We start from the raw sequence: 19850 nt of genomic DNA on the forward strand, positions 1-19850 counted from the left end.
TCCGTGATAATATCATGCTCTATGATACTAGTTAGCCCCGGCAAGTCTGAAAACTTCTCTTTATTTCTCTGCAAGAACTCCTTTGCCTGCTGACTTTGGTATTTAGATAGGGTATTTGCTACTTGGACACTCTCCACCCCAACCTGTGGCTCAAGCCTTGCACTAGCCAGGGAGGTCACCGGTTCCCTGTCTGTCCAGGGCTTTAACAAGTTGACATGATATATTTGATACGGTTTCCTCTTGCCTGGCTGGTGGACTCTATAATTGACCTCTCCCACTTTTTCCACAACTTCAAAGGGTCCTTGCCACCTGGCTAAGAACTTACTTTCCACAGTGGGAATTAGCACCGCTACTCGATCCCCCACTTGGAAGTGCCTTATTTTAGCAGCCCTGTTATAGACCCGTCGTTGAGCCTCCTGGGCTTTTTGCAAATGCTCTTTGACTAGCGGCATCACGGTTTGGATCCTTTCCTGCATTTGGGAGACATATTCCAGGACACTCTTATGCTGAACAGGTTCACTTTCCCACTCCTCTTTAACCACGTCAAGAAGTCCGCGAGGTCTCCGCCCATATACCAACTCAAAGGGCGAAAAACCCGTGGAGGCCTGGGGCACTTCCCGGATAGCAAACAGGAGAGCTGGTAACAGGCAGTCCCAATCTTTCCCATCCCTTTGTACCACTTTCTTGAGCATAGATTTAAGGGTCTTATTAAAGCGTTCCACCAACCCGTCCGTTTGGGGATGGTAGACCGATGTGCGTAGCTGTTTAATCCGGAACAGCTTACACACATCGGCCATAACCCTTGACATAAACGGGGTACCCTGGTCTGTGAGTATTTCCTTGGGGAAACCAGTCCGTGTAAACATCTGGAATAATTCCCGGGCAATGGCCTTTGAGGAGGTATTCCGCAGGGGTAGCGCCTCAGGATATCGGGTGGCATAGTCAAGAATCACCAATATGTAGGAGTGACCTCGAGCTGACTTTACCAAGGGACCCACTATATCCATGGCTATCCTCTCAAATGGGACCTCAATTATGGGCAGAGGGACCAAAGGGCTCCGAAAATGAGTCACCGGAGCGGTCAACTGACAGGTCGGACAAGAGGTACAGTATCTCTTTACCTCTGCTTTCAGACCTGGCCAGTAAAACCGGTCGGTGATCCGTGCCTCCGTTTTTTCAACTCCCAGGTGTCCCCCTAACACATCGTTATGGGCCAGGTCCAGAACCTTTCGTCTATATTGTTGGGGTACCAACAATTGCTCTACCACATTTTCTCTCTCCTTGGTAACCCGATACAGCAACTCATTATATATTGCAAAGTGTGGCCACCTCTCATTCGCACCTGGCTCTTGGGGAACCCCATTTACTACTACCACTTGTTCCCGTGCATGGGCCAAAGTGGGGTCCTGCATCTGAGCAGTCCCAAATGCCCCATGGGGAACACCCAAATCCGGCAGCGCAGGGGTAGAGGCCACTTCCTCATCCTCTTCCCCCAGCATTACCTGAAGTGGGAAAGGCTCCTCCCCCTTAGTGTTTTGGTAGGTCTGTGGACCACATATCTTGACATCCTCAATAGTATCAACACTACTTTCATCACCATTAACCCAATCATTAGCATTTTCCCCATCTGGGTCCACATTAACGTTTGGCAGTTCAGGGTTATCCCTCTCAGCAGCAGGAACAGGGGGGCTAGTTTCTCCCCAGTCTCTGAACTGTTCTCCTTGTTCCCACAGTTTTTAAACAATGGACAGTCTCGTCCTATTATAACATCATGCACCAAGTTCTTTATCACCCCCACCTCTTGAGTAACAGTGCCACATGCTGAGGAGATAGACAACGTGATGAGCGGGTACTCTCTAGTGTCCCCGTGAATGCATACCACCCGTAAAGTTTTTCTTACCGGACCGATCTTCCCAATCACTCTAGGATGAACCAGGGTTACCATGCTTCCAGAGTCCAACAAAGCCCGGGCAGGGAGGTGGTTCACTTGGACTTCACACTCAAACTTTTCCTCATCCAGGTCGAGGTGTGTGGTGCACACTTTATGGGCACAAAAAGACCCCCTCCGAAGAACCCCGCATTCCATGGGCTCCTCTTGCAGTGGGCAGTGTGCCCGGGTATGACCCCAGGAATGACATCGCCAACATTGTACATCCCCTCCTCTCCGAACAGGAACAGAACGCTGCGAAGGTACCGGGAGTGTCTCTTGGCCTTCCGGGGTGTTTGTCCCAGGGCTCCTTGGAACATCCTTTCGAAGGGCAGCAGTTGGTCGAACAGGCCGTGGCAGACTAGGCCCTATGCGCTTGGTAGGTCCGAGCAGGTCCTCCACCACTGTATATCGTTCCACCATCTCAACAAGGAGGTTTGCTGTTTTGGGGTCTCCATGGCTGACCCACCGTTGGAGGTCATCTGGCAGGGACCTCAGGTATCGGTCCAGCACGACCCGCTCCACAATTTGGGGGCCAGACAACACCTCAGGCTGCAGCCATTTTTTTACTAGTTGCACCAGGTCATGCATTTGAGACCGGGGTGGCCGATCTGGACGATATTTCCATTGGTGTACACGTTGGGCCCGAACGGCTGTAGTCACCCCCAGACGAGCCAGAATTTCTGCCTTTAGCTTTTGATAGTCTTTAGCATCATCTGGTGGCAGGTCAAAGTAGGCTTTTTGAGGATCTCCAGTGAGAAAAGGAGCAATGAGGCCGGCCCATTGGTCCTGAGACCATCCTTCTCTCTCCGCTGTCCTCTCAAACGTAGCAAGAAATGCCTCTACATCATCGCTCAGGGACAACTTCTGTAGAAAATGGCTTGCCCTCACAGTCACCTGGTTGCCAGGGGCAACAGCCGCTGGCTCCTGAACCTGAGACAGCCGCTGCACCGCTTCCTTTAAGGCAGTAACCTGAGCCTGCATAACCCCTTGCTGGGCTGCTTGCTGGGCTGCTAACTGGGCCACCAACAGGCGAGTACTTTCTTGCTGCAGAGCCAGCGCCTCTTTGTGGTGTTGATTAGCTTCCTCATGGCGAGTCTGCGCTTGCATGTTAGCCAAGGTCAGCTGTTTAATTAGCTCCTCCATTGCTTCAGCGTTCAATGTTTGTGCAGCTTTAACCCAGGACATAAATCCAATGTACTGTCCCTTTAAACGTCAGTTCAACATAAAGTCCAATGCAAAAAGAAAAAAACTTTTTTTTTTTTTTCTCTTCTTATGCCTGTTATTCAGTCTTGCCCGCATTCGAGCACCAGTGTAATGTTTGGGGGACCAGCTTGATCGCAGGACACAGGCTTCTTAAATCAAAACTGAGGTTTATTAAACTTAAATGGCTTAGCAGCAGCAAAAACAAAACAAATAACAGTCTCACCGACTTGTACAGCTCAGAACTGCTATCGCAGTTAAATAGTCCTTCCAGGTAAGTCCTTCAGTAGCAGGTTTTTAGGCAGGACACTGCCAAGTCCTTTCACAGCTTTTCATAGCTTTTCATAGCTTCCACAGCTTTCCTTGTCCACCATTCACCATGCATTGGACTCTCCTACACTCCTTCACTCTCACCTGCACTTCCTGTCTGCTTTAAACTACTTCCTTACACAGGTGCGTTAACCCTTTCCATTCCCTTAAAGGCACCACAGTCCAAACAGAGGGGAAATATAACGTCCTTCCAGGACCCAGCCATGGCGTCCTGTACAATATATATATATATATATATATATATATATATATATATCTCTTACATAAGTACACCCCTCACATTTTTGAAAATATTTTAATATATCTTTTCATGTGCTACAATGTAAAGTATTGAGTGTACAGCTTGTATAACAGTGTCAATTTGCTGCCCCCTCAAAATAACTCAACACACAGCCCTTAAGGTCTAAACTGCTGGCAAAAAAAATAAGTACACCCCTAAGTGAATATGTCCAAACTGGGCCCAATTAGCAATTACCCCAGTAACTTGTTAGTATTACATGGTCTCAGGTGTGAATTGGAAGCAGGTGTGTTAAATTTGGTGTTATCACTCTCACTCTTTCATACTGATCACTGGAAGTTCAACATAGCACCTCATGAGAAAGAACTCTCTGAGGATCTAAAAAAAGAATAGTTGCTCTACATAAAGATGGCATAGGCTATAAGAAGATTACCAAGACCCTGAAACTGAGCTGCAGCATGGTGGCTAAGACAATACAGTGAATTAACAGGACAGGTTCCACTCAGAACAGCTCAATATTTTGTTGGCCCACCCTATGACAGCTTCAACTCTTCAGAGAAGGCTGTTGACAAGGTTTAGGAGTGTGTCTATGAGAATGTTTGACCATTCTTCCAGAAGCGCATTTGTGAGGTCAGGCACTGATGTGGACAAGAAGGCCTGGCTCTCCAATTCATTCCAAAGGTCTTCTATTGGGTTGTGGTCAGGACTCTGTGCAGGCTAGTCAGGTTCCTCTGCCCCAAACTTGCTCATCCATTTTTTTATGGACATTGCTTTGTGCACTGGTCGAAATCATTTGCTAGAGGGGGGGGGGGGTATTATGGTGTGGGGTTGTTTTTCAGGAGTTGGGCTTGGTGGCCACTTAGTTCCAGTGAAGGGAACTCTTAACCCCTTCCATACAGGGCATTTTCATCCCCTTCCTGCCCAGACCAATTTTTAGTTTTCAGCACTGTTGCACTTTGAATGACAATTGCGCGGTCATGCAACACTGTACCCAAACTAAATCTTTATGTTTTTTCCCCCCCACAAATAGAGCTTTCTTTTGGTGGTATTTCATCATCTCTGCGGTTTTTATTTTTCTTGCTATAAACAAAAGAAGAGCGACAATTTAAAAAAAAAACACAATATTTTTAACTTTTTTATTTAATAAATATCACAATTAAAAAAAAAAAAAAAATGTCCTCAGTTTAGGCCGATACGTATTCTTCTACATATTTTTGGTAAAAAAATCGCAATAATCGTATATTGATTGGTTTGCGCAAAAGTTATAGCGTCTACAAAATAGGTGATAGATTTATGGCATTTTTATTTTATTAATTTTTTTACCAGTATTGGTGCCGATTTGCAATTTTTTACTGTGACCGTGACATTGCGGCGAACACATCGGACACTTTTGACACATTTTTGGGACCATTCACATTTATACAGCGATTAATGCTATAAATATGCATTGATTACTGTGTAAATATGACTGGCAGGGAAGGGGTTAACCACTAGGGGGCGTTGAAGGGGTTAATATGTTCCCTAAGGTGTGTTCTAACGGTAGGGGGAGGGAACTCTCAAGGGGAGGAGACCGATGTGTGTTCCTCTGGGACTGGGAACACACATTGGTCTCCTCACCGCTGACAGGAGGTGGATCTGTGTGTTTACTCCTGCCATGATTACCGGCAATTGCGGCCGCCGGGCATCCGCGCGCGCCCTAGATCGCCGGGAACACAGGACGTCATATGACGTCCACCCGGATCGGCGAGGGGTTCCTGCCACTGTCATTTCCCTATGGCGCAGTATGGAAGTGGTTAAGGTGTCAGCATACCAAGACATTTTGGACAATTTCATGCTCCCAACTTTGTGGAAACAGTTTGGGGATGGTCCCTTCCTGTTCCAGCATGACTCTGCACCAGTGCACAAAGCATGGTCCATAAAGACATGGATGAGCAAGTTTGGGGTTGAGAAACATGGCTGGCTTGCACAGAGTCCTGACCACAACCCGATAGAACACATTTGGAATGAATTAGAGCAGAGACTGCGAGCCATGTCTTCTTGTCCAATATTAGTACCTGACCTTACAAAGGTGCTTCTAGAAGAATGGTCAAACTTTCCCATAGACACACTCCCAAACTTTCCCAGAAAAGTTGAAGCTGTTATAGCTGCAAAGGGTGTGTCAACTTGATATTCTGCTGCCATTGATGCTGCAAAGCTGCACTGGCAGTTACCATGGAAGCTAAGTGGTGAGTCCTGGGGTGGCCCTGCCAATTAGGTTGTATAGGTCCCTGTTATTTCTAATGGCATCCCTGACTCCAGGTCCTGATCCTGTTTTTTTTCTTTTTTATATGAAATATTGTGTTGTCATTGTCTGTCCCCCACCTGCTGGACCACCGGTCCAAATCTTTAGCACAGTGGTGAAGAGGAATTTGAGGGCACTTTTCTCAGCTTTGTGCTACATGTAGGTCTGACAGATTTGGGTTTGCTGGAATCCTGAGAGAGAAGCCAGCAGTTGTATAATTTACATTTAGAAGAAAAAATTTAGGCAGTTGCAGCGTCAAGCCCCCGGGGTTCTCACCAGCAGAATAGCAGAAGCAAGGCAATTTCAGTGAATACAATTCAGGGAGCGAGGGGTGAATTTGTGCTGGAGGTGGCTTTGTCATGGGGGTGGGGAATTGTATTGGGAAGAAGGGGTGTTTTTGCCTAGGAGGCTTTTTTGCTCTTGACCTCTGCTCTCTGTATGTTTCGTAAGTCATCACCCGTCCATGTGCATTGCTTACTCCTGACCCCTTCATTAAGTGCATTATGCACTCCTGACCCCTGCACTCTTTCCATTAGGCATTCTTGACCCCTCCACTCTGTACATTTCTAACTCTTGAACCAAAGCAGAGTAGGCTCAAGTTTTATTTAACCAAACCCCTTTAAAGTGATTGTACACTTCTGAAATCAAAACTGAACTTAGCATTCCTTCTATACTTGACTTGATCCAAAGTCACTTCTGACAGTTGATACTGTTACAGGCAATTTCAGGAGATGGTCTTGCCCTCTCTCCAGCACACAGAAAGTGACTGGCAGCCTCAGCTGTGCTGGTGTCCTTACAAGGCTGTGTACAAGGGAGTGTCCATTCCCTTCACTCAGGTCTCACATTACACTCAGTTCCCTGTTCTAAATGGTGCAGTGTGTGATATCAGATCCCTGCCCCCTGCCTTCTGGAGTTTAGAAATTGTGTGGAAAATGTGTGCTTTAGAAGGCTGTAGAGAAGAGAGTACTGCAGATAAAACAAATCCTATTAAATAAGGTCTACCTGTTTATCTATTTGTGTCAAATGAGTCTAGTCACCTCAGTGGGCATATGTAAGAATTTACAACCACTTTAAGCTTTTTCCCTGTTATCAAAATTTGGCTACATCCACTATTCGCCTTGGCACACTATGCACACTGCATCATTGCTCTCGCGATTGTGCCTAAAGGTGCCCCAGGGTCTTTCACAATAATCTTTGGTGATTTTTTTGGGGTGTGGCTACATACAGTATAGGGCATGATTTTAAGGGTGTACTTAAAAGTTTGCTTGGTGAGAATGGCGTCTCTGTATTTAATTTTGAAAATCTAGTAACCTCACTCTGTACCTTTAAAAATATTAAAGTTATCTTGAGAAAAATATGGAACTATAACTCATTGATTACATTTATGTTGTAAATACACAAACTTTTGATAATTTTATATTTTACAATGTACAGAATGATTATTGTTTTAAATTCTTAATGCAACAGATTCTCCTTTCCGTGTTTACATTTTACCGGTCAATGAGTGGGCAATTAACTCAACCTGATTAGTATCCTTCTTTTATTTTGATGGTTTGGACCACTAAACACCTCTTTGATCACCATGTATGTCTCACCATGTAGCATATATGAGTCATTTCTGGTGAGTGACTTTTAATGCTTTAGAAGGACGCATACCAGAGTATGGATGGAACTAGGAATAATAAACAACAAAACAATATAATTGTATATCTTCCTACAGATTTATTAACTTAGCTATATATTTTGTAAAGAAGTGGTGTTGAACTGTTTAAAAAAACAGTATAAAAATGTGGTACAGGATTGACTTCCCCTTTAAATGAACACTGCTTTTTATATGCTTAATAATATTCTGGAAAAATATAGCATTTTTTATTGAAAGTGAAGCGGAATCAATATTTGTTACATTCTTATATAGCATTTCCCTTTAGATACAGCAAAGACAGGCAGTGAAGAGACAGTGTCCATGGGAACAGTTTCTCTCATTAGACTTTTTTTACGCCTGAAAACACAAGAAAATTTGTTCAACCTTTCCAGTAGCTATTGGTACGTAAAGCAGGAAGATAGTATTCTCAGTATTGTCTTGTCCTTGTAAACATCATTTTAGCAATAGTGAAGAAAGAAAGTAAAACTGCAAACAGTCTAAAATGCTAGGTTACCAGGCACTTATGGTGTGCAAACTTTTATTTTATTTTTAATATCCATTATTACATTTTTATATTCTGTCACATTTTCTTCTACAAATGTGAAATTTGAAGGCTTAGTTAATAAGACAGTTCAAATGATAAGTGTTCAGTGGTTTCATTGGGCACTGGCAGTGGTTTCACTAGGCACTGGGTATGCTCCAATGGGTCCCACACCTTGAACCAGTGATTACTTGCAGGAATAATTGTGGTATTTGCCAACATGTTGCAACATTCATTGTGAAAGTCTTAAGCTGGGTGCAAACTATTTACTTATTTTTCTTTACCTAGCACGCTAAACAAAAAGAACCCCCAAAAACTATATATTTCTGCACCCACACAAGTGAGGTGAATTCAGGAATCCTCCCCACTGTGTTTTTGTTTTATGACTCCTCCGCTGTCAGAATACATGTGGCGTACCTGAATAACTTTGTTACTGATCTGTGAACTCAGCACATTGATAAAGGTTTTCCAGCAGGATCATTCAACAGGAGCCGATCCAATGATCAGCTTTTTTATTTGTGTGTACCCAGCTTTACTGTGAATTATGGGGCCGCTGGTGTTGGCCAGAAAATGCATTAGAAGCTGCCTGATACTATAAACCAGGCATGTCCAAAGTCCGGCCCGGGGGCCAAATCTGGCCCCCTTGTTGATTTAATAAGGCCCCCCTGGGGATTTGGATATATATATTATTTGTGGCGCCCAAGCTCATCCTTAGTCCTAAGAAGCGCTCTGGGATTAGTTGGGGCCACAAAATAAATATATACAGTATATCCAAATAACACGCCCAAGCTCATCTCTTCGCCACACACAGCCACAAAGGCAAGAGAATTCTTGTCGGGCAGTGTATTAGTGCTCAGACGAACACACTTAGACCAAATTTTAATGGTTCAAAGAATGTCAGGAAAAATAGTTGGCCCTCACGCATGTTCACTTAATCAAATATGGCCCTCTTTGAAAAAAGTTTGGACATCCCTTCTATGAACCAATCAGCATCCCTTGGTATACTTCTGTAGAGATAATAATTGCCCAAACACAATGTTAAGCCAGCCATACATGGAAAAAACTTCAGCCCGTTCAGCAGAGACTGGCTGAGCTTTGATTAATATATGGTTGTATACAAGTTGATCTATTGATTGACTTGTGTACAACCAGCCTGTTGGGTTTTTTTAAAAATGATTAGTGGCACAGGCTATAGCCAGCAACACTAACCATTGTATTCTGCCTGCAAGGAAGGCTCCCCATGTTTCCCGTAGGCAGAATATAATAGCGATGTGGGAGGCATTCCCCCATTAATGCTGACTATGGTGATGGAGGAATCAAGAGAAAATTGTGTAATCTTTGGCCTGCCTTAGAAGAGAAATAAGAATGAAGAGGGAAGAAAGGAAAGGAAAGTAGGGATAAGAGAAAGCAAATTAGATGGGGTGATGTGGGTCTTTAAGAATTTTAGTATTACTGATGATTTTAAAAATAAACTCAGATAAATCTGGGTACACACTTTCATTTTTTTTTCAGATAAAAAACAGACAGATTGTTGTGCCAACACAAGCAAAGTTGATGCACCGATCTCTTCCACTGAGACATTGTATTCTGACAAGGGCCTCCCCCACCAGAATACACTGATCAGCGCTCACAGCCAATGTATGGGACTGCTGATCAAATGCTGTTTTTTCAGCATGTTTTATTGACTGGCTTCTGTAGAACAGACAACTGTACACATGGACCAAAAGTCGGATGGTTCCTGCTGAACCGGATAATTTTCAGCCCATGTGTAATGGGGTCAAGAATAATAAGTCAAAACAATATTTTTATATACTTATTGGCTTATTAAATAAGGTCAGTGGAGCTAGAAAGAAATATAATTATAATTCTACCTGTTTGTGAAATAGTCATTGAGGTAAGTTATTCTTTCTTGAAGCTTCTGAGAAGGTTGACTTTTCCTAATAGCATTTATGTACACATTAATATACCAAGCCAAAGAAAACTGGTACATAGAATCAATGTATGCAAGGTCTGAGATGACAAAGAATATGACACTGGAATGGTTGGCAACCTGTTAAAAGATGAAGACATGATCTTGATTACTCAATACAGAGTACATAAAGAAAAGTACATTAAAAATTGCAGTATCTCATAGCAACAAATAAAAGTTTAATAACGACAGCGTAAGACATATACACTGCACTGGGCACTGCACGTTGCTTGTTTTAACGATCTTTGAATAATTGCGTGTACACAGTTAGTACTCCCATCTACTGATCAAAACAGGGATGATTAGAAAGAAAATACATCAAATTCCCTTTTAATTAGAATGTTGATTGATAAAATGCTTGTTAATAAAATGGTGCAAGGAGTTATAACTTATGCCGCGTACACATGATCAGGCTTTTGCCCAGCCATGTTCTATATTTACACTCCATGGAATTCATCTGAATTTCTGATGGAATTTCTCCGATGGGGCATACACACGGTTGGAATATCCTATGGAAAAAGTCAGTCGGACCTTTTCCATTGGAAATTCCGATTGTGTGTACGGGCTTTAAGAGAACCAACCATTACTAAGATTTTAGCAGCTTAGACTAAGTTGGCTTCATAATACTTACAAAACATTATAATAGTAATATAACACTATTTAAAAGCAAACCATCTAAAAAACTTGATAATAAAAACTTATTGAATATAAAAGCAAACCATTAGAGTTTTTGGGCACTTTAACAGTATTATTATTATTATTATTATTATTATTATTACTATGATGATGATGATTATTATTATACAGAATTTATATAAATGCCAACAGTGATTTACAAAATATGGGAACTACTGCCATTCCTGGTCATGGGATGCATTGAGTCCCAAGTTTTCAGTTTTCTTCACTGCAGGGGAGGAGGCTCCATTATTGTTGCCTAAGTGACATGGGCACTTCCTATTAGCTGTCCAATGCCAGGGTCCTCTCAGGCTCAACAAGACTGCAGTGGAATTATGACAATTCAAAGAGATGATACGTGAGGCCTCGTACACACGGTCGAGTTTCTCGGCAAAAACCAGCAAGAAGCTTGCTGTTTTGTTTTTTTTTGCCAAGGAAACCGGTCGTGTGTACACTTTTCAACGAGGAAACCGCCGAGGATCTCGTCGGGCCAAAAATAAAGCATGTCTTCTTTTTCCTCGACGGCAATGGGAAAATTTGGCTCGCCGAGATCCTCGGCGGCTTCACAAGGAACTCGACGAGCAAAACGATGTGTTTCGCCCGTCGAGTTCCTCGGACGTGTGTACGAGGCTTAAGTGTGGGCACTTACAGCCTGGAGCACTTGATTACTAGTTGGTACACCTGAAATTGGAGCTGGGGAGGGGCATAGGGGCAGACTTAGGTGAGTATAAACTGTATTGAAAAGGTATTTTTCACGTCAGACACAACACAAATATAAAATTAGACATGTTTTTAAACAGAAGATCTTTTGCAATGGGCAATGCTAAACAGTGTCTTTCAAGTTAGGTATAAAGTATAAACCATCCTCTTTGAAAGATGTTTATGTCTTTAGATCTAAATGTGCTTATCCAAAATACAATTTGGGAAAAAATTGCTTTGACTAACATCACTTACATTATGAAAAATGACATTTTAAAATAGAAGCTGCAAAAATAGCAAAACCTCACATAAAAGCTTCTTTATTTGTTTTGAATAAGATATTAGAATACATTAATATTTTAAACTGAAATAATAATATGATAAACGAGACACTTGAATGGTTTGTTATTTTTATATTTTTTGATGAAGGAAATTCTCAAATACCAAGAAAATTATAAAGAGAAAGTTTAGTTTAACACTGTTGTGTAATGTTGCCTAGAACAAACTTGTAAAGGAATATTAAAAAGTGTAAGTTGCAGCAGAAATCCATCTAAATATGTTAAAGATCCTAGATGATTGCCAGAAGAGAACTAATGAGAAGAAATTTCAATGGTTAACCAATTAATGATCCAAGGTGCACTCCACCAATTTTACATGGGAATACATTCACTAGGTACAGTGCAAAGTTCAAGGGATAATGTTTTCCACCCTGGTAATGCTTGTATACACCAAGCCACTCTTGTCAGTAAACTATTCAGTTAACTATTAATACTTAACCCGTCCATACAAATCTTCAGGCCAGGGAGTCTCAACTTTGCCCATCAAAGTCTTTTTGAAATATACTGTAATTATGCATGTTTTATTTATTTAAATAGGAAACACTATGACGGATGGGTTACCAGCTGCGAGAATATGTCTCTGGGTGTATTGGCTGAAGAAAACTTAATTGGAGGAGTGGGACTAGGCAGCCTTGATCTTTTGTTTTCCCCGGTGACTAGTGGGTTTCTCACCCCTCAGCAGCCTACACACACACCTCATTTGTCGCCTAGAAAATCTGGCTCCTTGACTCACTGTAGGGTGGGCTCAAGTCCCCTTGCCTCCAATGCAGCCAATGTCATTCTTCCCCTCTCTCCCCTCTGGAGTTATCCATCATCAGTGAAATGCAGGGACATCCTTGATTATGCCTGGGCTGTACAGCTCCCAGGTCTTAAAAGAAACCACTAGTCAGGGGTGTATGAGGTACTTCTGGGTGATTGGTTGAAATACTTGTGTATCCCTCCTGTTCAGCAGGTACTGACACAATTGGCATGTATTGAAGTCAGGTGCTGGTGAAAAACATTTATATAGGATGGTTTGGATACATCAAAGTGGGAAACTGAGCCTGAGGATTTTTCTGTATGTACCTTTTTTTTTCTTCAGTACCTGTCTGTTAGCTTGTGTCTCAATAACATTTATATTATACAAGTGTAGTAAATATTAATATAGTTTCAACTGATAACGTATCTACACGGATTCAGTTTTACCTAATAGTCCTGTATTTGGTTTCTTTATTCTATTGTTTTGCAGGATATGTGTCCAAGAATATAGCAGAAGAATATTCAAGATATGCACCAGATATTTTTTCCGCCAGCTGCCACATAGAATCAGAGATCATGTAATGATACTATGGGCCAGATCCACAAATATCCTGCGTAACTTAAATCTTCCGATTTAAGTTACACCGCCACAGAATTTCTACCTAAGTGCCCGATCCACAAAGCACTTACCTTGAAATTTGCGGCGGTGTTACTTAAATGTGTCCGGCGCAAGGCGTGCCGAATCTAATGGGGCGAGTCCCATTTAAATTAGGCACGCTCCCGCGCCGGACGTACTGCGCATGCTCCGTCGGGTAACTTACCCGACGTGCATTGCGCTAACAGACGTCGCTCCGATGTCATTTGCTTAGACGTTAACGTAAATGGCGTCCAGCGCCATTCACGCACGTCTTACGCAAACGACGTAGAGTTTAAAATTTCGACGCGGGAACGACGGCCATACTTAATAGGGCTTAGTCAAATAGGACTTAGCCCTATTTTTACACGGCGTAACTCGACGTAAACGACGTAGATTTAGCGCGACGAGCCCGTCGGAACGTTCGTGGATCGCCGTAAGTGTTCATTTGCATATTCTAGGCCGGCCGCAATGGCCTCGCCACCTAGCGGCCGGCCTAGAATTGCATCCTTAAGATCCGACAGTGTAATTCAATTACACATGTCGGATCTTCTGCCTATCTATGGTAAACTGATTCTGTGGATCAGTTCCATAGATAGAAACAGGGATACGACGGCGTATCAGTAGATACGCCGGCGTATCCCTTTTGTGGATAACCCCCTATGTTCCTATGTTCCCTGTATGTGATGGGGTGGCACAAATTAGGAGTGTACTGGAAGCATTTATGCACATTTGGAGTCAACACTTCACCCCTTATGCTGTGTTTTCTATATTTGCAAGTAGATTGTTTTTAAAGCATAGTGGTGACTTCTCCACATAGTTGCATGTTCGCAAACTCTATTTCTGTATTTTTGATGACTAACTTTTCATTGGTTAAATTAATTATTAAAGGCCGCATACATGTATTCTGGAATCTCCAACCTTACTACAAGCATGATTTTGCTATTAAATTTTCATATACAGTGCCTTGAAAAAGTATTCATACCCCTTGATACGTTCTCCATTTTGTCATGTTACAACCAATAATGTAAATGTTTTTTGTTAGGATTTTTTTTGTGATAGACCAACACAAAGTGGCACATAATTGTGAAGTAGAAGGAAAATGATAAATGGTTTTCAAATTTTTTTACAAATACATATCTGAAAAGTGCGGCATTCATTTGTATTCAACCCCCCTGAGTCAATACTTTGTAGAACCACCTTTCGCTGCAATTACAGCTGCAAGTCTTTTTGGGGATGTCTCGACCAACTTTGTACATCTAGAGAGTAAAATTTTCATCCATTCTTTTTTGCTAAATAGCTCAAGCTCTGTCAGATTGGTTGGAGAACGTCTGTGAACAGCAGTTTTCAAGTCTTACCACAGATTCTCAATTGGATTTAGGTCTGGACTTTGACTAGGCCATTTTAACACATAAATCATGCTGCAAGACTAGTCACAAACTGCCCAAGGCGGAATCACATCTCCCCGGTGCTTAAGAATCTACACTGGCTCCCAATAGCAAAACGGGTTGAGTTCAAGGCACTCTGTCTGGTGTTTCGGGCCTATTGGCAACTAGGTCTGTTGTACTTATCGAATATGACACAACACTACTGTCCACCCAGAGAGCTTCGCTCGACTGACGCCCTGTTAGCAATTATTCAATCTAGTCGATCAGCTTCAAAAGGTGGCCGCCGGCTCCAAACACTGGGGAACTCTCTTTGGAACCAGCTCCCTCATCTGCTCCGAGCATCCTCCTCCTTGATGGCCTTCCGTAAGGGCTTGAAAACACTTATTTTTTCACAAGCCTACAGATAGAGACTTGGCCTTCCAAGCCCTTAGCAGGACGCTGCCTTAATCCCAGGCTGCAGTTCATGGTCAGGGAGTAGGGATAGGCTTTTTGTGCCCTGACACCCCCCCCTTCTTTTTATATTTCTGTTTATTTCTTGTCTGTTCCCCTCTTTTACTTAGATGTCCTAGTTTCTTCTTTTTGCTCTTGGGAACTGGATACCCCCAGCTTGTTGGTAAGCGTTTAGACGCGAGTTTCACAACTCGCATTCGGCGCTCTATAAGTATTTATTCCAATCCAATCCAATACATATTGATTTAAACCATTCCATTATAGCTCTGGCTGTATGTTTAGGGTTGTTGTCCTGCTGGAAGATGAACCTCCGCCTCAGTCTCAAGTCTTTTGCAGACTCTAACAGGTTTTCTTCTAAGTTTGCCCTGTATTTGGCTCCATCAATCTTCCCATCAACTCTGACCAGCTTTCCTGTCCCTGCTGAAGAAAAGCATCCCCACAACATGATGCTGCCACCACCATGTTTCACGGTGGGGATGGTGTGTTTAGGGTGATGTGCAGTTTTAGTTTTCTGCCACACATAGCATTTGCTTTTAGATAAAAAAGAACATTTTTGATCTCATCTGACCAGAGCACCCTCTTCCACATGTTTGCTGTGTCCCCCACAGGGCTTCCCGCAAACTGCAAACATGACTTCTTATGGCTTTCTTTCAACAATGACTTTCTTCTTGCCACTTTTCCATAAAGGCCAGATTTTTGACGTGCATGACTAATAGTTGTCCTGTGGACAGATTCTCCGACCTAAACTGTGGATCTCTGCAGCTCCTCCAGAATTACCATGGGCTTCTCTGATTAGTGTTCTCCTTGCCTAGCCTGTCAGTTTAGGTGGACGGCCATGTCTTGGTAGGTTTGCAGTTGTGCCATAATCTTTCCATTTTTCTGGTGATGGATTGAACAGTGCTCCGTGAGATGTTCAAAGTTTGGGATATTTTATTATAACCTAACCCTGCTTTTAACATCTCCCCAACTTTATCCCTGACCTGTCTGGTGTGTTCCCTGGCCTTCATGGTGCTGTTTGTTCACTAAGGTTCTCTAACAAACCTTTGGGGGCTTCACAGCTGTATTTATACTGAGAATAACCCACAGGTGGACTCTATTTACTAATTAGGTGACTTCTGCAGGCAATTGGTTCCACTAGATTTTAGTTAGAAGTATCAAAGTAAAGGTAGCTGAACATAAATAGTCCAGGTCACACTAAAACCATTTATCAATTTCCTTCCACTTTGTGTTGGTCTATAACATAAAATCCCAATAAAACATTTACGTTTTTGGTTGTAACATAAAAAAAAATGGAAAATTTCAAAGGGTATGAATACTTTTTCAGGGCCCTGTATACCATGGTCAAATAAATATTTGACAATAAATAAAATACAATACATAAATACATAAATACAATAAAGGATTGTAAAAATATTTTCAGTGAGATAAAAATGGACATACAGAGAAAAATAAGTCAGTTCCTACCCACTGCTGTGAGTAACAGGTGATTTATATATCTCATGCATCCCTTAGAGAGGCTTTATGTGTAATTCTCATCCCCTCCTTTCTTCTCCAGCTCTCCCAGGATTGGCTGCTCCACACCTCAGCATGATTGGGCATGCTGAAGTCTTGTGGTGACTTTTGGGGGTTTTGACTGGGTGTTAGTGATCACAGCAGAAGTTCAGTGTAAGAAATACACAGGAGAAAATTAATGTTGACAAGGAGAGTGTAGAGGTGGGCGAGGAGTCTACTGACATCACAACTCCACCCACGACCCACCCACAGAATCTGTGCTTAGTTCTGACATCTCTAACATATTATAGGCATAAGGAGGTCTGTTTTATGTAATCTTGTGGGTATTTTGTGCCAAAAGGAAAGATTATTTGTAGTCAATCTCCATATGAGCACTAAAAAAGCTTGTGTGAGCTAGTTGACACGTGGTGGATCATTGCTCATCAGTCAGAGAGATTTGTAGTTAGTAGGAGTCATCTTTATATTTAGAAAGCAAAAGATACCAACACTGGTAAATTGCATTGTGGTAAAATGGATAATGGGAGCCTGAGAAAAATAAGCAGATGGCGCTTCTGAATGTACACCCAGAAAAAGATGGGGGTATGCATTTCTGGAGCCCACAAGAGTGTAGACATGGGGAAAAGAGAAAGGGCCATTTTGAGGTAGGATGCAGAGGTCTCCTTTAATGGTATTAGGAAAAGTAATGATAGGCAGAAATGTTCCTATGTAGAATCTATCTGACAAAGAGGTGCCAGTGCAAGAATTTAAAGCTCCCTGGATTGAGGGGGGATAAGTGACAGAATAGTGCTCTTTCAAGGAGTGAAAGGGGTTGTAAAGGCAGAAGTTTTTTTTTTTTAAAGTTTTAAAGAGGAATTTATTGAAAGGCAGTACAATACAGCAAAAATTCCCCATTTCACTCTGGGGTACATTACATTGTCCAAAGCAACAAATGCAAATAAGTGGATAAGCAAAATACAACAAAGTATAGAAAAAAAAATAAGAAAGCCATATTGTGAAAAAAAAAAAGATTAAAAAAAAAACTGACCGTGTCTTATGATGAAAATGAGAACGGTTACTAGTAACTTCCTCGATTCTAAAATGTATTATCAAACCACATTGAGGGATTCTTCTGAGGAGAACAAAAATAATAATCGTCGAACCAGACACCCCAACTGGGGACACATATGTCTGAGGTCAACTAAGTAAACCTTTTTTATCAAACTCCCCCCTTCTAAAGGGTTCACTCACCAGGCCCCAGAATACCAGAAATCTCTGGAGCCCAGGAAGCAATCAGGCAGAAGTTTTTTTTATCTTAAGGCATTCTATGTGTTAAGATAAAAAACATCAGTGTGCAGCAGTTTCCCCAACCACTCTATTACTTATCTGAGATCCAGGAGACTCTCCCTCCTGTTTGACAGAGACAACAGCGGAGCACCATTGGCTCCCCCTGCTGTCAGTAAAGGTCAGCGAGCCAATGAGGAGAGCCTAGCCATGGCTTTGTGTCAAGTTGCTTGCTGTGGGAGCACTCGGCAGGAGGGAGGGGCCAGGAGCGCCAAAGTGGGACCTGAGAAGAGGAGGATCTGGGCTGCTCTCTAAGTTCTCTACATTGCAGATAGAGAAAAGAAGCTGTGTGTTAGTAAGCGTCCTTGACTCTCCTGCTCGCCCCCTCCCCCTTCAAGGGAGGGGGCGAGCACAACACTCCACACCAGGGAGAAAGCCTTGCATTACGGTGTGTAGTTACAGACAGAAGAACAGGAAGTGAGGATTTCTCAGAAGAAATAAGGACATTTAAAAGCAAATTCGAAAGATGAGGTAAGTGAAAGAGGACTGCACTAAGGTAAAGGAAGCTATTTAGGGGATTTTTTTTTTTACCTTTACAACCTCTTTAAATCAACTAATTAGACTCTAAGGCCGCGTACACACGATCGGTTCAAACCAATGAAAACGGACCGAAGTTCAGCTTCATCGGTCCAAACTGTCCGTGTGTATGCCCCATCGGTCTGTTGTACTTCGGACAAAAGTTAGAGAACTTGCTTTAAAATCGAACCGATGGACCGCTGACCGATAGGTCCAAACCGATGGTTAGTACACAAAAGCATCGGTTCAAAACCCGCGCATGCTCAAAATCAAGTCGACGCATGCTTTTTTTCAGCACGTCGTTGTGTTTTACGTCACCGCGTTCTGACCCGATCAGATTTTGAACTGATGGTATGTAGGCACATCAGACCATCAGGTCGCTTCAGCGGTGAACCGATGAAAACGGTCCGTCGAACCATTCTCATCGGATGGACCGGTCGTATGTACGCGGCCTAAATGTTGGTATTGTGATACTGTACATATCCCTCTTTACCTCTTCATTAGGTCAATTGTTCTTTTATGCAACTTCTGTTTCTGTTTATTTGTTTTATTATTTTTAAAAAACATTTACCTTACTTTCTTTTTATACCTTATGGTAATATTTAAACAATCTTTATTCAGTCATTTTTGTGGTTATTGCCTAATGACAACATGGCATATAGGCATGAAAAAACATACATACCGGTCTGTAGCCATCTCTGGTTTCATCAATTTGTTTCTCTGTCTTAGTTGTTATTTCTTGTTTCTCCTGGATCTCCTGGGACAATTTCTTGCTTGAGGAAAGAATGTCAATAGCTCGCTCGTCCTCCAAGATGTTTCCTTGTGACAGAGATAGCACTTCCAAAATCTGATCTTCTATCTCTTTCAACTGTTTTCTGTTATAAAAATGTTATTTATTTTAAGAATCACAATAATAGCACATGGAGGATTCCAGCACTGTCTAGACCTTTATTTCTATCCTTTTGCAGTATGACATTTTCTCCCAAGTAGGCCTTTGCAGTAATTTAATTGTCATAGATTCCAGAGCATGTCAAATTCTGGCACTACTGCTTACACATTTTGCCTCAAGTGAATTATTTTATAATAGGCTCTGGAAGAAAATCATAAGTATTTGACTGACTTGATACTTATATACCTTAGGACTAGTAGACAAAATAAAACCAATATAGACTTAAAGCATATAATCATTTTTTAAAACATTCATTTTGTTGGGGCTAGCATTGCATGTAACCTTCTATTTCAATAAAAAATTAGTTATACAATTACAATCTGCATTTTGCTGGAGGGAAATATCAGAGAGCAGTTGCAAAAAGAATGTTATGACCACAAATAAAAATCGAGAAGTAGCCCCATGGGATTCTAATCCCTATCACCCATATGTTTGTTAAATAAATTGTACCTGTAATAGAGGGTTATGATGATTGTTAAGTACATGTCTCTCTATGACTG

At 42.0% G+C, this 19850-nt stretch overlaps 1 protein-coding gene across 1 annotated transcript in view; it reads right to left on the bottom strand.

The window, feature by feature from the left end:
• Positions 1–19850, bottom strand: part of LOC120930418 (dynein heavy chain 3, axonemal-like) — a 530045-nt gene that overhangs the window by 290372 nt on the left and 219823 nt on the right. The window contains exons 17-19 of the mRNA XM_040341605.1: positions 19084–19276; positions 10034–10212; positions 7883–7978 (exon numbers count right to left, since the gene is read on the bottom strand). Of these exons, the coding sequence (XP_040197539.1) occupies positions 7883–7978; positions 10034–10212; positions 19084–19276 (468 nt within the window). The remainder of the gene's footprint in view (positions 1–7882; positions 7979–10033; positions 10213–19083; positions 19277–19850) is intronic.

Source organism: Rana temporaria, chromosome 3, assembly GCF_905171775.1.
Source record: "Rana temporaria chromosome 3, aRanTem1.1, whole genome shotgun sequence".
Classification (NCBI taxonomy): Eukaryota; Metazoa; Chordata; class Amphibia; order Anura; family Ranidae; genus Rana; species Rana temporaria.